This window comes from Orcinus orca, chromosome 8, assembly GCF_937001465.1.
Source record: "Orcinus orca chromosome 8, mOrcOrc1.1, whole genome shotgun sequence".
Lineage (NCBI taxonomy): Eukaryota > Metazoa > Chordata > Mammalia > Artiodactyla > Delphinidae > Orcinus > Orcinus orca.
In genome coordinates, this window is record NC_064566.1 from 104,799,356 (window position 1) to 104,820,741 (window position 21,386).

General features: G+C 41.4%; 1 protein-coding gene and 1 long non-coding RNA gene across 3 annotated transcripts in view; one reads left to right on the forward strand and one right to left on the reverse strand.

The window, feature by feature from the left end:
* The window catches only part of PRDM10 (PR/SET domain 10), an 88,470-nt gene that overhangs the window by 39,922 nt on the left and 27,162 nt on the right, over window positions 1–21,386 (reverse strand). Inside the window, exons 2-6 of one of the 2 annotated variants that reach the window (XM_033406985.2) lie at window positions 17,723–17,904; window positions 15,168–15,332; window positions 12,650–12,709; window positions 5,155–5,226; window positions 867–1,080 (exon numbers count right to left, since the gene is read on the reverse strand). In XM_033406985.2, coding sequence (XP_033262876.1) covers window positions 867–1,080; window positions 5,155–5,226; window positions 12,650–12,709; window positions 15,168–15,332; window positions 17,723–17,791 — 580 coding nt within the window. In that variant the 5' untranslated portion in view covers window positions 17,792–17,904. The remainder of the gene's footprint in view (window positions 1–866; window positions 1,081–5,154; window positions 5,227–12,649; window positions 12,710–15,167; window positions 15,333–17,722; window positions 17,905–21,386) is intronic. The other variant, XM_004280486.4, reaches the window with a different exon arrangement.
* LOC117196849 (uncharacterized) lies at window positions 2,100–11,306 on the forward strand. The gene is made up of 4 exons (XR_004477246.2): window positions 2,100–2,239; window positions 3,695–3,948; window positions 5,586–5,664; window positions 8,184–11,306. It is a non-coding gene; the product is annotated as an uncharacterized LOC117196849 (long non-coding RNA).

The following is a 21,386-nucleotide window of genomic DNA, read 5'->3' on the forward strand; positions in this document are numbered from 1 at the left end:
AACATAAAGTGACCTTGTGTGTTGTGTATTTGACTAAGGAGTTGCCTTGAAAACTTACGAATTCAAAGAAAAGCAAAATGAGGAAGCCCTTCTTTGGGCCTGGAGATGAACACTGGCCCCATGCAAACAGGCCTACCACCACGACACAGAAGGTCCAGGGGAAATACGGCGAGACCTCAAAGCCCTGCAGAGTCTCGTAACTCACAAGGGGAGATAAGGACTTTGTCATCTAGGCACGAAGTTGATGGGCAGCAGCAATGGCTTGGTGGGTGGAAGCAGGACCCACCCCCCAAGCAGGCAGGACTGACAGGCAGTCGTCCTGGGCACCTGCAGCCAGCAGACACCCGAGTTCGAACCCTGACTCTTGAACAACTGAGCACGACCTTGGGAAAGCTGCCGACCTCACAAGACTGTGCGGAGCGTTAGTCGAGCTAGAAAAATGCAGCGCTCTGGTGCCTGGGGTGTCTTTTCAGAACAGGCGTCTTTTTATAACAGGCATTTTTTCAGGTCGGTATGAAGAGAGGTAAAGCAGGAAGGGAACTTGTGGAATCGGAAATGGCCGGATCCGCCAGGACTGGACCACATCACGGTCTGGCAGCTGGAGCTCTGGGATCAGAGACTGAGGCTCGGTCCTGACCCAGCCCCGGCCCCCTGGGGCACTGAGCAGGCCGCCCAGCTTCCCCTGGGCTTCAGTCCGCTCATCAGTACAATCAGAACTCCAGGGACAGCCAGGGCCTCCTTCACAGGCTGCCTGAGGATGGAGTGAGGGCGACACCTAGACCGGGTGCAGCATCTGCGCCAGGAGCCCCGGCAGGGGCCAGCCCGCCCTGCGCCCACACGCGCTCCCGAGAGGCGGCTCTACGTACACAGGTCGTGCGGGTCGAAGGGCCGAGGGGGGTCAGGCTCCCAGTCGTCCAGGTCTGTGTCTCCGCCGTCCTCCTCCTCCTCCTCCGAGTCCTCTGAGTCCTCCTCGTCCTTGGCCTCCAGTCTGGCGATGGGGCTCTGCAGGGTCGCCAAAGGGTCCGTGCCACCCACACCCTCAAGCGAAGGTAGCACCTGGCTGTGCACCGGCAACGAGGCCTGGACGACATTTAATCGTAATGTTAGTACAGCCTGTTTGGGGTTAGCCAGGACACACGCAGAACACAAGGTTTTGGTGCAATACTCTTCTCGCCAGCTCCCTTCGAGGCCCTGCAGAAATGACTCTTATTTCCATCTATGGGCTGTAATAAGGGATCTGTTTTCCTTTTTTGCTGTTTCTGCCCAACATCTGGGCTCCGCCGGTGCCAGTGGGAGTTTCAGATCCCACAAGCCCCTGACCACGTGCTGGGGACTGTCGTGCCGATCCCAGCCTTCACCTCAAGTCCCACTTCCTTCCTCTCTCAGCCTTTCCAAACCTGCATGAGGGGCCTGCCCTGTCTCCCCGGAGACTTCAAATATGAAAGTAATGAACCCTTCCAAACCCTCCTGGAACATGTGTGGTATCATCAGCCTCAGTTTGGTTTGGGGTGGGGACCCTCCTGCCTTTGCAGGGGGCCACACCATAATGCAGGTAAAGATCTGACCCACCTTCAACCACGTGGCTTTAAAATTGAACACGTGGTGCAAGACGCAGTTGGTAGAATTCAGTGGGTACCAGCTCTCCTGTCACACACTTCAGAGAGGCCGAGGTTTGTAAGTAACAAGGAAAGAGATGCCTATTTTGTTCATCACACTGAAATTAGTCTCTTGCAAATAAGACACGGTTTGGGTCATGGATTCGATTAACTTTACCAAATACACCGGAAGAAAATAATGGTACCTTAAAAGTTCTCACCTTCTAAATAAGCGGCCTCGGGATATATACCACTCAGATCCCTCTGATGCAAGCGCATTTCTCCTGCTCCGTTAGCACCATTACTCATACTCAAGCCATGCCCTCCCCCTGTTCAACAAGTAAGACACGTGTTTGGAAGTGCCTACTCCCTTTTTTCTTTGTCTTTCCTCGCCTAAAATGCTCTTCCCTCGGCAACCGTCTAAACCCCGTCCTCGTCGTCCGCTTTCTCTGGGAACAGCGTCCTCTCTCTGCTCTGACCTTCTGCAGCCCCTGGAGTCACAGAATCCCACCCAGCGACACCGTCCAGCCTGGGCTTCACGTTTCCTCACACTGCCCACCAGGCAGCCCGGATGGTTCTGGAACAGCTCAGGGATGTTCCCGTGGAGTCAAGACCTCCCCGACTTCCCTCTCGAGTTACACCAAGTAAGTGCCCCCTCTGTGCCACATGAAGACAGTTCCTCCAGTACTTCAAGACCCAAACCCCTAATGCACTGACCCATTGCTCACGGTCCTGCTGTGTCCATTCACCCCTCAGCGGATCCCCATCAGCTTGCACCAGCGTTTACTGGAGACCGCCACGTCCTAGTGCTCCCCATTTGGAAGTGGCAGGTCACTGGGTCCTCTTGTCTGCTCAGAAAGCGCTACTGAACCCTTTTTCTCCTACTCAGGACTTACATAGCTGATTTTTACTTAAATGGCCATGTATCTCTAGTAAATTTCATTTTATTGTCTTTTCTGTTCTTTCAGTCTGCCAAGATCTTTCAGAATCTTGGTTCTGACATGTCACACCTTAGCTGTTCCTCGTAGCTTTGTCTCCATTGCCAATTCGTGTGCATTTCCCTGGGAGCCCAGCTTGCCTCTCGAACTGTACCTCACGCAAGCAGACCACAGGCTTTGGAGTCAGACAGATTTCGATTAAGATGCTGGCAAGTTAACACACTTCTCTGAACCTGTGTTTCTTTATCTGTAAAATGGGCATGGTAATACATACCTCATAGGTTGTTGTGAGGATTAAGTGGAACAATGTGTATATGAGGCCAGTAGTAGAGTGTCTGGCATTTAGTAAGTGCTTAATATTAATAGTAATAGATTATTATTATTATCTAAGTTCTTTAAGGACCGAGGTGACAGCATGTATTTCCTTTACAACCTTAAAAGGCTGCTGGCCTCATAGCAGGTATCCAATGAAGATTAGTTTGTGGAAATACATCTGGCCCTTTGGGAAATGACATTCTGCAGCTCTTCAGAGAAACATCCTTTCTCAGTGGTGCATCTAAGAACCTCTCAAACTCTGTAAAGAAACAATATTACAGAATCTGACCTGCCAAGGCAGTTAAAGGTCACTGCCCAACATGGGAAACCCTCAGGCTGAAGAAGGCAGATAAAATCAGTTACCTCAGATAGCACATGCGTGTTTTAACATGCATTCACTTAACCCAGGAGCCAGACTCTTGCATGACATTCCATCTGTAGCTCGGGGCCTTTCAGAAGTGTAGACAGGAGGACAAAATTCTGGGAGGTGCTTCTGCTTCAACTTCAATAACAACAATAAAATGCCCACTGACATGAGGAGTCAACAAGCAAAAGAACAGGGACTTCTGGCAACAGAACTGCATCTGCCACCCCCTCTGCACCCTGATCTGATCGGCTCCCACTTGCTGTCTCAGAGCGCAGCTTCGATATCACCCTTTACTCTAAGCCACTCAGAGCTTATGCCAGCCTTAGTGATGAATGTTATCACACACTGAACAAACCAAAGCATATATCCACCTCCACTCCTCATAAATTCTTTATCTCTTTGCAGAGCCAACCTGAAAGAATGGATTCAGCAATTGGGAGTTAACTCCCATGAAGCTGAGCTGTATTTTTCCCCAACAGATGCTGCTAGAAAGACTGCGGGTCAGGCAAGTTACTGCTGGCTTCTCGCCACTGCTGAGAAAGCTGACATCAAAACAGACGGACAACCTCCTCGTCCCTGGGCTGGAACTCTCCTCAAAGGCTGTGGCAAAGAAAAGGCTTGAAGCCTTCAGCATTTCCTAGAGGGACTGATGCTAAAGCACAGGTGGAACATATACCAGAATCCTGCAAGTTACCGTCGAAAAGGGATGGAAAGCGGGGATAATCATTTGTAGGTAAGAACCGTGTATTTCAGATAGCATGGACCTTAACACACAGTAGGAATGCATTACAGGTTTGTTTCATTAATAATTCAAATTCAACTGACATTTACTGCGGTGCCAGAGGAATCTAAATTCCTCTGAGGCCAGATCACTTTACCACCCAGCTCCTAAGTGGCAGAGAGGAAATCCACGTTCTGACTCTGCCCTGCTTTTCTACTACATCACAATGGCCCCTGTGGACTTGAGTCGATTCAAGGAGAAGGTAAACAGCGCATACACCGTGAGTACCCGAGCGACGAGCAACGAGGTAACACACCTGCTCCTGAGGCAACGGCCCGGCAGCAGGGCGGGGAGCCGTGGTGCCAACTTCACTTAGAGGAAAAGATTAGTAACAAAAATAGTTTACGCCCGTTCATTTTGTCACACACGATAAAGCGTGGCAAGAGGAAAAGGAATTTGTTAAACTCGTGGTATACTTTCTCCTTCCCACTGAACATCACTCTCGGTAATTATTTCTGAAACGACATAATGCATTTCAGTATACAATTTATCCGAGAGTGAAACATGAAACTACACTGGACAGCAGCAAACACAACAGAATGCTCCGGGTTCCTACTGAGACCAATTATGAGGGCAGCATATTTTCCTCTCAGTGTGTGGGGAGCCACACATGTTCCTTTTCAGAAACAAAGCGGAGACTGTGCTTCTAGGTCTGGAGAGTCCCTTGCCTTCCTTACGGACGAGGGAATGCGTATATGAAAAAGGTTTCAAATGGATTTTGCCACCACTACAGACAATTGAAAAAACAGGCACCTTTTTGCTAAGGATTGAAAAAAAAAGCACCCATCATCTATGTTAAACCCTCACTCTAACTTTCTATCCAGAATCTATCCAGGTCATGGAATTAACTGATAATCACTGAGGTGTTATAGCCGGAAATAAAAACCGTGCGGGTTGAAAGGAAACTGCAATAAAGACAGATGCTAAGGCAATGGCTGTACTGCCTGTTATGCCGGGTTCACAGAGCTGTCTGAGAACAACTTTTCTTTTGTACAAAACATAAACAGGCAGATTGTTTCTGGAGACTGGAGAAGAGGAAGGGCCCTCTAAGGTGCAAATAGCAACAAAACCTCTAATTAAAATGATACCTTAAAATTAAAGCAACAAAATAACCACTTTCCTTATCAGATTGGCAAAATATTCAAAGAATGCAAATACCCAACGTGGCAAGGGCGTGTGGAAATGGGCGATCTCATACACTGTTGGTGGGAATGTAAACTTTTTCAGCATCTGAAAAGCAATTTAGAAAGTCCTATCAAAATGACTTTCCCATTTATAATGACAAATTTCAAACCTATATCAAAGAGAGAGAATAGTATAATACATCACTTGGCTTCAACAATTATCAACTCAGAGCTCACCTTCCTTCAGCTGTTCTCCCGCCCACCTTCCCCCTCACTCGATTGTTTTGAAGCAAACTTCAAACATTATATATTTTCATCTCTAAGTAGTTCAGTAGATATCTCTACAAGAAAAGGACTTTTATATTTTATTTATTATCATACCTAAAAAATAATCATTCCTTAACATCACCAAATATCCAATTATTGTTAGGATCTCCCCAATTGTCTCATAATTTTTTTTTACAGTTGTTTTGTTCAAATCAGGACCCAATCAAGGTCCACGTGCTGCATCTGACTGCTATGTCTCTGAAGTCTCCTTTAATCTGTAAGTTCCATTTCTCTTCTTTTCTTCTGCAATTTGTCTAGATGGTGCTAACTGCATCCTTGTGTGTCTTGTAACTTGTTCCATTTTGTTTACTGTGCTTCCTATTAGTTGGCAGTGAAATCTAGAGACTCGATCAGATTCACGTTCAATATTGGGGGAGGAATACCTCTTATGTGGAAAAATACAGTGCTGTATGTCAAGAGGAGGTACACAACACCAGGAACCCTATAATGAATGTTCTCTCTTTTTAGTGATATTGACAATGTTCAGGGGGTAAGTTGATCCATTCATTACAAAGTGCCTCATCAGCTTTTTTCTGACGATAGGAGATGAAAAGTGGTGAGACTCTAAGCCGCCAGTCGTCCCCCATTTCTTTATTAGTTGGATGCCTCTATAATGAAATTTCCCTCATCAAGTGATTGTTTACCTGTGGACACTCGGGGGGAAAGGCTGGATTCTTTCCAGCCATTTACCACTTTTCCTAATAATGTGGTGGTCCCCTAGCAGCCTCAAAAAGTGACCAAAGAGTTATTTCTTTTCATATCAGTATGAACTTGTGGATTTTAAATATATTTAATGTGTTTCAATCTACTGTAGATATTTTTCCTTTTTTATGAGTCAAATTGTCCCATTTTGGCTCCTTCAAGTTAGATCTTGAGTTCCTTCCCAGGACCCCAGAAGAGAAGTTTTTACTCGCTTCCTTGCATTCTGATAAGACAAGATGTTTCAGGCACATCTTGTACATTTTCTGCCCCAGGGCTAGAATCTGTCATTTTTCTAAGTAGCCCTGATTCCTTTTATTGGAAAACTGTAGTTAGAGACTACATCATTGCTACTGGACTGATGACTTCATCTAAACCTTTTCAGTGGCCAGAACTAGAAAACATGTTTTTTAAGAGAAAAAAAAGTCATGAGTTCATACTGATATTCTAATTCAAATTTAGGATTCTAACTTTGTATTTAAAGTGTTTGATTTTTATATTTGTATCTTTTTTCACTTTCACAAAAATCTTGGTTCTTAAATAATTTAAAATGTGACTACCTTTAGTCTCTATCATTTCTCTTTGGGGAATTTATTCTAAGGAAATAATCTGATATGACATCTGTGAGAATGTTCTTTATAGTAGCAAAAAAGAAAGAAAGAAAGAAAGAACATACATATAAAACAATAGATGGAGAATATGAATAATAGTACATCCCCATAATAGAATACTATACAGCCAACAAAAATGATGATGTAGCTTTTCAGGATGTTATTAAAAGAAAAAAATATCATCAAGATGAAAGCTACTTTAAAAGAAAAAAAATACAAATACACTGGCTAAAATACAGTGAACTATTGAATAAACATATAAAACCCCAAACGAAATATTAGCAGACCAAATCCAAATCCAGACATATATGAAAAGGATCAAATAGAGTTTATTACAGAATGCGAGGCTGGATTAACTTTTAAATATCAATTAATATAATCCACCTTATTTACAGTAAAGAGAAAAATCTCAACAGATTCAAAAGGAGCATTTGATAAAAATCAACATCCATGAACAATAATCAACATCAATCAATAATAAACACGCATTAAAAACTATAAATAAAGGGAGCTTTCTTAATCAATGTGTTCTTTTTATAAAAACCCTGCACTAGGGACTTCCCAGCAGTCCAGTGGTTAAGACTCTGCGCTTCCACTGCAGGCGGCGCGGATTTGATCCCTGGTCGGGGAACTGAGATCCACAAGCCAAGCCATACAGTGCAGCCAAAAAAAAAGAAAAGAAAATCCTGCACTAAACATCATTCTTAATAGTAAAGTAGTGAAAGTTTTTCCTCTGTGATCAGGAAGGAAAATGAGAAATCTACAAACCTACTAGCACCACCTCTGTTCAGTAATGTATTGGAGATCCTAGCCAGCAGACCAAGGGGGGACAAAAGAAGAAATAAAAAATAAAAGATGTAAGTGAGCAAACATAACAAAACAGAAACAGAGTTATAGACAAAGAACAAACAGGTGGTTACCAGAGTATCGGAGGGTGGGGGAAGGAAAGAAATAGGTGAGGCAGATTAAGACGTACAAACTTCTAGTTGCAAAATAAGTGAGTCATGGGTATGAAATGTACAGTGTGGGGAATACAGTCAGTGAGTAATATCCTTGTGTGGTGACATATCATAACTAGACATCGCGGAATGTATGAAATGTATACAAAAAAATCATTATGTTGTGTAACCGGAACTAACACAGTATTGTCGGTCAATTATACTTCAAAAACAAACATAAAAACTTATAGAAAAAGAGATGCCCCTTGTGGTTACCAGAGGTGGTGGATGGGGGAGGGGGGATTGGATGAAGGTGGTCAAAGGGTAAAACTTCCAGTTACAAGATAAATAAGTCCTAGGGATGTAATGTACAATGCAATAGATATAATGAACACTGCTGTGTGCTATATGTGAAACTTGTTAAGAGAGTAAATGCTAAGAGTTCTTATCACCAAAAAATATTTTTTTCTATTTGTTTAATTTTGAAGATGACGGATGTTCACTAAACTTATCGTGGCAATCACTGCACGATGTAGGTAAGTCAAAACATTATGCCGTACACCTTGAACTTATAATACAGTGCTATATGTCAATTATATCTCAATAAAACTGGAAGGAAAAAATCCAGCTTTGGATTTTTTACGCTTATATCAGAAAGAAGGAAAAAAATCCAGTTTTGGATTTTTTTCCTTATATTGGAAAGAAGTAAAAATGTCAGTAATCATAGACAACCTGACTATTTATCAAGAAAATCAGAAATAGAACTTAGAAAATAAAATTTGAAAAAAATCATACCATAATTTACAATACCATCAAAAGACACCAAATATCTAGGAATAAATCTATCGAAAAACCTCTACCCAGAAGACAATTTTCAACTTTTATTTAAAACTCAAGGATACTATGATATATAAAATAGATAACCAACAAGGACCTACTGGGACTTCCCTGGTGGTGCAGTGGTTAAGAATCCACCTGCTAATGCAGCGGACACGGGTTTGAGTCCTGGTCTGGGAAGATCCCACATGCTGCGGAGCAACTAAGCCCGTGCGCCACAACTACTGAGCCTGCGCTCTAGAGCCCACGAGCCACAACTGCTGAAGCCCATGTGCCTAGAGCCCGTGCTCTGCAGCAAAGAGAAGCCACCGCAATGAGAAGCGTGCACACCGCAACAAAGAGTAGCCCCCGCTTGCCGCAACTAGAGAAAGGCCGCACGCAGCAACGAAGACCTAACGCAGCCAAACATAAATAAATAAAATAAAATAAAGGACCTACTGTGTAGCACAGGGAACTATACTCAATATCTTGTAATAACCTATAATGGAAGAGAATGTAATAAAAGAATACATATATTTATACATGTATGTATAACTGAATCACTGTGCTGTATACCTGAAACTAATACAACATTCTAAATCAACTATATTTCAATAAAAATTTTAAAAATAAACAAACTCGTGGATAGATCATATTTACAGATTGGAAGACTCAATATTATAAAGATGTCAGTGATTCACAAACTGATCCATAGATGCAACGAAATGCCAGTAAGTTTCCTGCAGGACTTCGGTGGAAACTTCAGGCTGATTCTAAAATGTGTATGGAAAAGCAAAGGGCCAAGAAACTCTTGAAGAAGAACAAAGTGGAGGGAGGATCACACTCCTGGATGTATTATGGTACTTTCATAAAACTGAACACGATATAGCGATAAAAATAGAAGGGAAGGAAACCGCGGGGGCACCCAACAACATGAACAACGTGACTCTCCCACGCAGAATGTTAAACCAAAGAACAAGACAAAAAGGGGAGTTCCCTGCTGGTCTAGTGGTTAGGATTTCGCGCTTTCACTGCCGTGGCCTGGGTTCAGTCCCTGATGGGGAAACTGAGATCCCACAAGCTGAGTGGCAAGGCCAAAATAAAAATTTAAAAAAAAAAAAAAAAAAAGACAAAAAGGAAACCATACTAAGGTATTCTGTTCATATAAAGTTCAAAACCATGGAAAATCAGTCTACAGTGTCAGCAGGCAGGAGAGTGTGACCTTTGAGGAGAAGGGAAGGAGAAGTGATTAGGAGAGAGCGTGAGGATGGCTTTTAGGAGATGGTAATGTTCTATTATTTAATCTGGGTGTTGGTTACAGAGTGTGTTCACTTCGTGGTATATCATTGCACTATTGCTTATAAGTTTTTGCACTTTTCCATATGTATGTTATAATTTAATTAAAAAGTTTAAAAAACAGTAAGGAAATATGGGGGACATAAAGCAAATTACACAAATAACGTGGAAAAGAATAGATATAAAAATGAGCACAGAGAGAATGTTAGATATAGAAAGCAGAGTCAATATACTCACACTGATATTCCTGGAAAAGTGAACATATCAAATGAAACTGAATAGATCTTCAAAAACCTAATAGATGAAAATGTTCCGGAAACAGAGTCTTAACCTATACATGAAAAGGACACACCCTGTCCTAGGGAATTCTGATTCAAATGCTGGTGAAGTCATTAGACTTCAAAGAAAAACTTCAAGGATAAAGAAACACTCAAACAGGCATTAAGATAGAAAAGGAGTGAGGAAAATAATCAAAATTAGACTCAAGATTTGTATAAATTAAATGCCAGGAGATAATGGAGCAAAATTCTTAGTAGCTGTGGTTACTGAACAGAACATAAATACATTAGTTACAATAATAATGCAACTAACACCAAACAGTGGGGGAGGAGAGGAGGGGGAGGAAGTGTCAGTGTGCTGATGTCAGGTCATCACAGCAAGAGCTGAGGACACAGGGGACCAGAGCCCAAGGCCGGTTAGGAAACCGTGAGGACTCCAACCTCTTTCCGGTTCACCTCCATTCGCTTTCCTTCTATTACACTCAAGTAAATTTAAGCTTAAAGTATTTAGATTAATAATAGCATTTAGGGCACAATTTTCCCCTGCTTGTTTATCTTTGTCTGTTTTATGTCTGGGAGGAAGTCTAGAATAATAGTTACCAATTGTAAATTAATGAGGATGTTCCTGGGCAGAAATTTGCTCGTTTGGGTTTTTTAATGTACTTCTCTTTTATTTTGTATTGCTTCAACTTTTTATGAAAAAAAAATCATTACTCCAAATATTAGTGAATGAATTAATCATCTATGAAACACAAAGGCATTTCATTTTATTTTTTTCCTTCCAAGTTGTAAAAATGAATTAAATCTATCCATTGCTTGCTTGGTGGAATCAATAAATATTCACAGAAATGGACATGATTTGTTTTATCAAGAGTAAACTTAATTAGCACAAAATTACTAAAATAAAATAGTAACTCTGCAACAGAACATTTGTGTCTCCCCAAAGTTTATACATATGTCGAAACCTAATCCCCATTGTGACGGTGTTAGGAGGTGGGGCCTCTGAGAGGTGATTAGGTCATGAGGGTAGAGCCCCCATGAATGGGATTAGTGCCCTTATACAAGACTCCAGAGACCAGCCTCACCCCTTCTGCCATGTGAGGGCACAGCCATCTGTGAACAGGAAGAGGGCTCTCACCAGACAACAAATCTATTGGCACTTTGGTCTTAGACTTCCCAGCCTCCAGACCTGTGAGAAATAAGTTTCTGTTGTTTGTAAGCCACCCCGTGTATGGCATTCTGTTACAGCGGCCCAGATGAACTAAGACAAGTTCTCATTCAAGATGGCAGACCCACAAAATTGTAGGTCACTACCAGTCAGGAATAAATTCAACCATAACTGCTACGATGAAGACTCCTAATTCTCGCTAGATTTCATAAATAATATCAACACAATTACTGTTCATTTTCCAAATTTTAAAATGCAAGTTTCCAAATCACCTACTAAAAAATTTTAAAAGCAGAAAGTGCTTACTAATGAGAATTTACTTGATAATTACTCATGACACTCAGTGGTATAGCTAAATAACAGTCATACTAGCCAACATGAAAATAAAACTATTTGGATTCACATTCCCTTGAGGGTAAGACTGACAATATCTAGTTTCTGCTCCTTCCTTATCACTTTTGCAACCTGGAGGAAAATAACGAAGAAGTCCCTCAAAGTCAAGTAGGATATATTAGAAATATAGATAAAAGGAAAGAAATGTTTTAAAAGAAAACCAAGAAGAATCTCAATTCTCTGAAAGTAGAATGAGGAAGGTTGCCGCTAAATATATATGTAATTTAAGCAGGAATTTTTCCCTAATATTTAAAAATAGATTGTCATACTAAGTAAGTCAGAAAGAGAAAGACAAATATCATATGATATCACTTGTATGTGGAATCTAAAATATGATACAAATGAATTTATTTACAAAACAGAAACAGATACACAAACATAGACAACAAACTTACGGTTACCAAAGGGGAAAGGAGGGGGAGAGATAAATTTGAAGTTTGGGATTAGCAGATACAAAGTACTATATATAAAATAGATAAACAACAAGGTCCTACTGTATAGCACGAGGAACCATATTCAATATCCTGTAATAAACCATAATGGAAAAGAATATGAAAAAAGAATATATATATTATATATATATAACTGAATCACTTTGCTGTACACCAGAAACTAACACAACATTGTATATCAACTATAATTCAATAATGTAAAAAAAATACCAAGTACTAAAATGTTTCCCAATTTCCATAGACACTTTTGAAACTCAGGATTACTCTTTGGAACTTGAACCAATATCCAGTTGATATGCTTATTGTAACTTAATGCTTAAATTTCCCTGACAAATCATTTTTTTATTACCACGCTATTGCAATGTATACTGGTTCCAGTGTGTTAGTGTCATGTCCTGCTTTGTTTTCATTAATGGACATTGAGAATATTCTAAACGCATGAGAAATAGACATCCAGAGAATGCACAGTACAGAGGGTTGGGGGCATTCCAGGGAAGGGTAACTTCAGTATTACCCACAATCAACAAAAAGGCAAAAAAGCAACTCATTACCTGCTGAGCTGTAGCATCCTGTTGGACATAAGCTACCTGGCCTGGGTCTGTAAACAGCGTCTAAACAAACAACAACAAAAACTTATCAATAGATCGTTAGACAGCTCATCTACACAGGAAAAATTATACTACTGCTAAGCACCAATTCTTGAGAGAGTTAACTACCAAATAGCTAGTAATAATCTTTCGTTAACAAAGAAGATAAAGATAGTACTCTTACATTTTGCTAAAGCCTTTCATCCAGATGGCTCCAAAGAGATTGTGAAAGCTAACCATCTCTATTGGCTAACATACTTCATACTTCAGGAGTTTACTCTAAAGCAAAGTCTCTCCTGAGACTGAATGTCACACTTGATTAAAAAGGCATGCCATGAACAAGGGGGCATGCATTCAACACGTAACACTCTATCACAGGAGTAGACTTGCAATTAAATGAAAATAGTTGGAGATATACCGGCAAACAGAAGAGTACTGTATTCCCAAGGATTACAACTCTTTCAAATATAAATGCACACTCATTATCACAAGAGAAGTAGAAGGAAAATAAATTGAATTTAATGTTCCACAGATTCTGTTTTGGATAAAAGCCAGTAAAATCATAATTTTAAAAGTTCTGATTATAAACACATAATTTGGGCCATGGTGCAGCAAAGATAAATGGGGAAGGAAAATCTTCAAAATGATTTTAGCCAGGGTACCACAGAAAATCTCCAGTCCAGAGAAGTATTCTTTCTGAGAGACTTTAATTTGCGCGAGGCTTTAGCAAACCTATGGGCATAAGAACTAAGGTTAAGTGTTGATTCCAGAGAACCGTAAAAGAGAATTTCAGCCAGTGTCAGATTTCTTATATTTGACAATAAAAAAAATTATCATAATTCAGACATTTAGTAACACAGTAATGAACCAAAAGTTGGTCACAGGACATTCTTCACATAATCTACATGCACTTATTTTAATACAGCTAGGGGACTAAAACTAAGAAAGGACATTCCAAAAGTACCATCTGACTATTAGGCAAGTTCATCTTTATGTAGATTTGAAAGGTATTTATTAGGTGGGTCCCATGTCTTCTTGGGAGTGATTTGAGTCTCTTGATTAAATATTGCATGAGGGCAAATTTTTATTACCAGGATCCTACTAGAAACCATGGAACTGATTTCTCTTTTAATGTGTTTAAAAGTGCTTTGTACACTGTAAAGTGCTGACAATACAAACTAACATTTTTAAAAAATATTTATTTATTTTGGCTGCGCCAGGTCTTAGTTGTGGCACACAGGATCTTTTTAGTTGCAGCATGCAGACTCTTAGTTGCAGCATGCGTGCGGGATCTAGTTCCCTGACCAGGGATCAAACCTGGGCCCCCTGCATTGAGAGCGTGGAGTCTTACCCACTGGACCACGAGGGAAGTCCCATACAAACTAACATTTATATATTGGGGAATATTCGTGTCATGCATTTGGAAACTAAAATTCAGAGTCACTGGCAAAAAAATGAAAGTAGCTGTAATCGTACAGTTTTTACCTGTGCTTCTATTACAGGTCTACACATCAGTCAGTTATTAGTAAATAGCAGTTAATAAGCTAGTAGGATCCCTCGTTTAACTGAAAAAATCTGCATGTTTTCACTGATCTGTCTTGATTAAGTTACCATGTTTGGCCTGGTTGTTGATACCTTAGGAAAAGTAAAAGCTGATAATCTTGTTAATAAAATCAATCAGGAACTTCGCTAGTGGCACAATGGTTAAGAATCCACCTGCCAATGCAGGGGACACAGGTTCGAGCCCTGGTCCAGGAAGATCCCACATGCCGCAGAACAACTAAGCCCGGGAGCCACAACTACTGAGCCTTCGCTCTAGAGCCCGCGAGCCACAACTACTGAAGCCCAAGCACCTAGAGCCCATGCTCCACAGCAAGAGAAGCCACTGCAATGAGAAGCCCACGCACCACAACACAGAGTAGCCCTTGCTGGCTTCAACTAGAGAAAGCCCGGGCTTAGCAATGAAGACCCAACACAGCCAAAAATAAATAAATTTATAATTAAAAAAAATCAATATCGGGCTTCCATGGTGGCGCAGTGGTTGAGAATCCACCTGCCGATGCAGGGGACACGGGTTCGTGCCCCGGTCCGGGAAGATCCCACATGCCGCGGAGCGGCTGGGCCCATGAGCCATGGCCTCTGAGCCTGCGCATCCGGAGCCTGTGCTCCGCAACGGGAGAGGCCACAAGAGTGAGAGGCCCGCGTAATGCAAAAAAAAAAAAAAAAAAAATCAATATCAATAGTCAGTTGGGGAAAGAACTCATTCGAGGTTAGTGCTCTAACTCCTTATTACATTTAATTTAAATAAATAAACCATATCTTCCTCTGCCCAGTTGGTTATAAGCTCCTTGAGAGCATAAATCTTATATGAATATTTCCTGTATCACCAGCAAATAGCACAGTGACTGGCAGAGAGTAAACCTAAGTAATTGGTGAATTAACTGATTAACAAACAAACTATAAACCACAGTCCTTCACATGCCTGCGCAGCTTCCACGGGATGGATGTAGACCAGCGTGTGCTCCGGACCATCCACTGACGCGTAAGAGGCACCATCTGCCGTGTACACCACCTGCTGTGGTGGACGGACCTGGTCATCGGTGTAGACAATCTGGGCCACAGTTCCAGCGTCTGGAACAAAATGCACCTGGGGCAAAAAAAAAAAAAAAAAATAACCAGCAAGTATGTAGCAACCACCCTTGTGGAACAAAACCTGTCTCACAAAGACGCAGGACTGACCGAGAACATTACACACTTGCATTTCTAAAAGATCCCCACTGAAAGGAGAACTCAACTGATACGCCTTCATCTATGCTGAGTTAGTGACTTGGCAACAGGATCCAAGGACCTTGTCACTGACTTATTGCTCAATATTAGGCAACCGATTTAAAGTTCCCTTTGCCTCAAATGTCCAATGCAGGTATCTCTTTCGGGGAGTACTGACAGGTGGTTCACTGACCCTGGAAATGTGACAGAAGATGCGTGGTTGACAACATTACCGAACTACAAAATACAAATTATTTGTAATGTGAAAAAAAATGTCAAGATTCAAAAACCAGTTGCTTTCAACACATCGTAAGAATTCTACTTTATAACTAACAGTGCCTTTTGGCAAACACATTAAAACAAGGTCACTTTCTTTCCTACAAATTCTTTCATACTCCAAGGCCGGTCTGGAGGCGAGTCGGTAAACGTTTGCTGACTCGGTGAATGTAACAGAACTCTCCCTTGCCAACTAGGTAACAATACAAAAAATTCTAAGTGAGTACTTTTAAGGGGTTTTGGACAACTATTTCAGTTGTCACCAGGGGAGATAATTTTCTATCTACCAAGAACTAAAGCAGAAACTGGATTCTGTAAAGTGCTTTCGAGTAGTCAGCTTTGGAGGTTCTTGAAGGCTGGCATACAGCCTAGTATCTGATATTGAAGGTACAAAGCAGATGGTCAAAGAACACATTTGGGAGAGAAATAGTTTATGGGCTGATATTGAAGCTAGACCCTCTTAGGTCGGATTCCTTCCTCTTACGCTGTCTTGGCTTTAGACCTAACTTTTTTATTTCAGTTTTTTTCCAGTGGAGAATAGTAGATCCCGAAGATGACATAAACTAATTCAATCCCCAGAAAGAAAAATGGAGACCCAGTGAAGTCAAGCACCACATAAGTAAAACAAACCTCCACTTCTATACTAAGCGCTTAGTCCAGCTTCTACATAAATCTGCTTTGACCATGAAGATACAGTTTGCATCCATACGAGAATTAGGCTTCTAAGATATTTGCGCAGTTTTAAGTGCTGCAAAATAATTTTGCGAGTTTAGATTTGCTCATTGACATCAAAATCTTGAACTAGTTTCAATGCTTAAAAAAGAAAAAATAAAATTTCCTTAAGAGTTATCCAAACTCTTCAACTTGGTCTTCAACACCCAGTACTGGGCTAAATCAGAATTCCTGGTCGGGAGAAGGAACAGTGGGAGGAGGGGGGCAATAACGGGGGCTGAGCTCTGCCGCCTACCATCTGGTTACCCACAAATGTGGACCCTATTTATTAATGAACTACATTTTTGTTTATAAACAAAATACACCAAAATATATAGCTACATGAAAGTAGCCTTCCAAATAGTTTCCATATGAACCAAAACAGCATTCTCAATTATTCTGCTGGAAGCATCTCTGGAACTGTTTTGCTCAGTATTCAAACTCAGACTTTCAAATCATACCAGGTGATCAATTTTAGGTATTGTAAATTTGTCATATTGCTTAAATTAAATAAGATGTGTATATTTAAAGGTTTCAATGTTAATTTTCTGATTTGGGTAATAATACTATGGTTATATAATTTGACGAAAATTAAATTAAAATTACATATATATTATAATGCTTTAAAATGAAGTGTTATACTTTGGTCACATGTAAACACGGCTCCCTATGAGTGCTGACTCTTCTCAAAATTCAAATGCATACCAAAAATGCAGAGGTTCGCCTTTGCTAAGAATAGTCCAAAGAACGTGTAGCTGGTTAGGGTAGCAATTTGAAAGGCAGAGATCACTGGTTACAGCAGCATCTGAATAAGCGACTAACCTCCAGAGCTGTGGATTCAATGGGACAACTTTCAGTTAGAGGTTTACATCCTGAATTTGAGAAGAAAAGGAAAAGCCCCTCACTCTACAGGCATACCTTTGTACTTCATTACACATGAAGAAACAAAATCCTTTCCAGGGTAACATAAAGAAAACCTCCAGTTTGAAGCTTTCAGCACCAATACCATGTAATAAAACGGAGCAGTGAAGTGGATTATGACAATAAAACAGGGGAAAGGCAGAGAAGCCATGAGTGGTATGTAGCTCCGCAAAATCACAGCACCCCACGTTGCTGGAGCGTCCAAGGTGCTGAAACGCTGCCCGTTCCTTCTGCACCAGCTCTGCAAGTCAGCTTCCTCCCAACCACTCATCACTGCATAGGAGCTTCTATTTCTCTAGCTGTCAGCAAACTGTACCAACTAAAAAACTGCTGTCAATGCCCAGCTGGAAGACCACTCTTCACCTGTGCGGCATTCTCCTCATGCTCTGCAGCCGGAGGCCACACGTGTGAGCTTTCATCTTTGGAATCCATCCTTTCTTTGCTGGACAGCGTCCTGGGCACCTAGAGCAGCTCGGGGTGAAGGACAGTCATCTGCCTACCACGTGAGTGTTCATCAAGGACAAAAAGGCCTCTCTGCAACGTGCCTGAAAAAAGAGAGAAAAGGACCCAAGACTTTAACTAAATGAATGCATTTTAATAAATTACAGTTTCAACCACAAAAAGGGGGGAAAAAAGCTTTGTGAAAGATTACACACCTGGGCAAAAAGGTAAAAATGAAGAAATTATTTGGAATAATGATGCAATGTATTGCATACTTGCTCTGCTCTGGGCACAGTTAGGTGGATGGAACCTTCATCACAAATGCTGACGGCAGTCCTCTTAGCTCTCCTGAGAAGGATGAGGCCCCAGATGCTAAATGCAGGGAAGTGCTGGGTTCACACCAAGACTCGCTGCTGCTCGGCCAGCTCGTCCCTCCCTTGCACACTTGTTTAAAATATTTTATTTATTTATTTATTTAGGTTGTGTCAGATCTTAGTTGCAGGCACACGGGATCTTCACCGAGGCATGCAGGATCTTTTCGTTGAGGCACACAGGCTCTTTCTTGCGGCACTCAGGCTTCTCTCTAGCTGTGGAGTGCGGGTTTTCTCTTCTCTAGTTGTGGTGCGTGGGCTCTGTAGTTTGCGGCACTCAGGCTCTCTTGTTGAGGTGTGAGAGCTCAGTAGTTGTGGCGTGCAGGCCTAGTTGCCCCAAGGCATGAGGGATCTTAGTTCCCCAACCAGGGATCGAACCCAAGTCCCCTGCTTTGGAAGCCGATTCTTTCCCACTGGACCACCAGGGAAGTCCCTGCACACTTGTTTAGACACTGACTTCCTATACCACCAACTCAGAATGAACAGCAGAATAATAAAAGTCACAAAACGAGGAAAAACTGGCAGGCAGAGGGAGCTGAATTTTCTGGGCCACAATTTGGTGAATACAAATATAAACTCTGTTTCCCATTGGGTCCATACAGGGGTGATGAGTGAGCAATCAAACATCAACTGAACATCAATGCGCACAAAATTTACATCTTGAAACATTATTATTTTCCAAAATAGATGTTTTAATCAATCTTCCCTTCTGATGATGATAAAACACTGACATTTGAAAGGTCACGTGAGATCTGCTGTTTATCAGGGCAGCCAGGCCTGATACACCTCCTCCCACCAGCCCATTAAATAGCAGGACAGGAAAGGCCAAACTGCTCGGAACACCATTCAACTAAAGGTCAGAAAGACCACTGCCCAGGGATTGCGCTGGTGGTCCCGTGGTTAAGGCTCTGCCTTTCAATGCAGGGGGCGTGGGTTCGATCCCTGGTCAGGGAACTAAGATCCCCGGTGCCTCGGGGTGTGGCCAAAAAATTTAATAAATAAATAAATTGCACATCTCTTAAAAAAAAAAAAAAGACCACTACCCAGAACCCAGCCAGAATTTTCTCCATTGTTAATGGAAATAAGCTGAGAAACATTCTTAGGCTACACATGCTCCAACCTCTGAACCAGAATAAGGCCTATAGAAGAAAAAAAAGAAACTGGAGCACCCAATGTCAGGGCCTAAGTCTGGGATACAGGAAAGCCACGTCCAAACAGCCTGAGAGCCTCTTTGGAGCCACTGAGGAACCTGCTCCTGCTTGGCTGCAACGCTACCATCCTTACCCCCGCCCGAAGGCACCCCACCACACACACGCTCGCCCTGCACACACCGGAGGGTCCTGGAAAAGATGCCCGTGTCGCCAACAGGTGACTATATAAGCAAAGGGGCTGGGGGCACACTCTCTGGAGAAATGGAAATGTTCTCTATCCTGCACCTAGACTGGGGGGTGGTTACGTGGGGAATTCATGTGTCAAAAGTCATCAACCTATTCAATTAAAATATGTGCATTTCATCATGTGTAAATTATACCCTATAAAGTTGTCTTTAAAAAAAAAAAGCATGCCTTCCTTATATAATGGTACTATCTAAGCATAGTAAAAAGGTGGTCAGAGTGAGTTGCACAGTATGTGAATTATACCTCAACAAAACTTATATTTTTTAAAAAAGGAATGAAACTATTAAGAAACTTAGGAATAAATGTCACCAACAATATAAAGATCTATAGGAAGAAAATCACAAAATTGTACAAAAGGACATAAAAGGCTCAGTATTACAAAATCATAAAATGTTCCACATCAGAAGTGTTTTTAAAAATTTTTTTATTTTTTAATAATTTCAGACAGAAAAGCAGCATAAATAGTACAAAGAATTCCTGTACTTCTTCACTCAGGTTCCCCAAATGGTAACATTTTACCATGCTTACGTTATTATTCTCTCTCCTTCTCTCTCCCTCTCTCTCTTTTGTTTTTTTAACTTGAACTATTTGAGAGTAAATTGCAGACACAAAGCCCCTTTACTACTAAATTCTTAAGTGTCTGTTTCCTAAAAACAGGACATTTTCTCACATAACCACAGTACTATCACAATCAGGACGTTAACATGAAAACAGTACTATTACCTAATTTACAGACCACATTCAACTTCTGCCAATTGTCTGATTACCGTCCTTTGCAGAGAAGGAAACCCCTTTTTTCTGGCCCAGGATCCAATCTGGCATCGCACACGGTGCGTCCCGCGGACACGTCCCGTCTGTCCCCTCTGATTGGAAACAGTCCCCAGTCTTTCCTAGTTCTCCACGACCTTGACATTTTGGAAATGCAGAGGCCACTTGTTTTTCAGAAGGTCCCTCAATTTGAGTTTGTCTGATGTCTCTTCATGGTTAGATTCAGGACATGTATTTTCAACAGGAATTAATACCACAGAAGAGATGTTATGCTTTTCCCATACAGGAATTTGAGATTTTTTTTTTTCAACTTAGTTTGTCAATTGTACGATCACTCAAGTGCACAAGGGGACGCAGCGAGGAGCCAGGCAGGCTCACCCCTCATGCTCTGGAAACACACCAGCCCAGAGTGCCTTTCTTATTTATTTGTTTTCATTTCTAGAAAGGTGCTTATTATTTCTCTCTACCTGGAATCCCTTATCCATTCTTCAGAATCAACCCATACCATCAATTTGTTATCTATTCTTCCAAAGATATTTTATGCATATACAAGCAAAATTTAAACATTCCATGCCTCTGCAACCACACACAGCAGCATGCTATTGATTCTATACAAAGCAGCATCTCTTTTAAACCTTATTTATTCCGTATAATATCATACCCTTTACATTGTTCCATATCCATATAGCATTTCCTCATTCGTTATTACAGCTGCATCATTTCATTATATGAATATATCATAATGTATTTAATCTTGTGTTGATAAACAGGTTGTTTTTAATCTTTTGTGATGAATGCGTTTGGACATACAATGTGCTATACCTTGAATTCTTTTGAAGTCTCTGAGGGATAATTTGGAGTCAGTTACAGTGGCTGTATGACTGTAGAGTAACTATTTACTCCAGCACTGGGGTTTCTGAACTCCAGCACTGGGGCTGTCCTCTCCCTGTGCCTAGCGTGCGAGGGCCCAGGGGACACATCTGTGCAGAGGCAGAAGTCAGTACAAGAGGCAGAGTGGCTATGAGCTTGGGCTCTGGACCTGGATTTCGG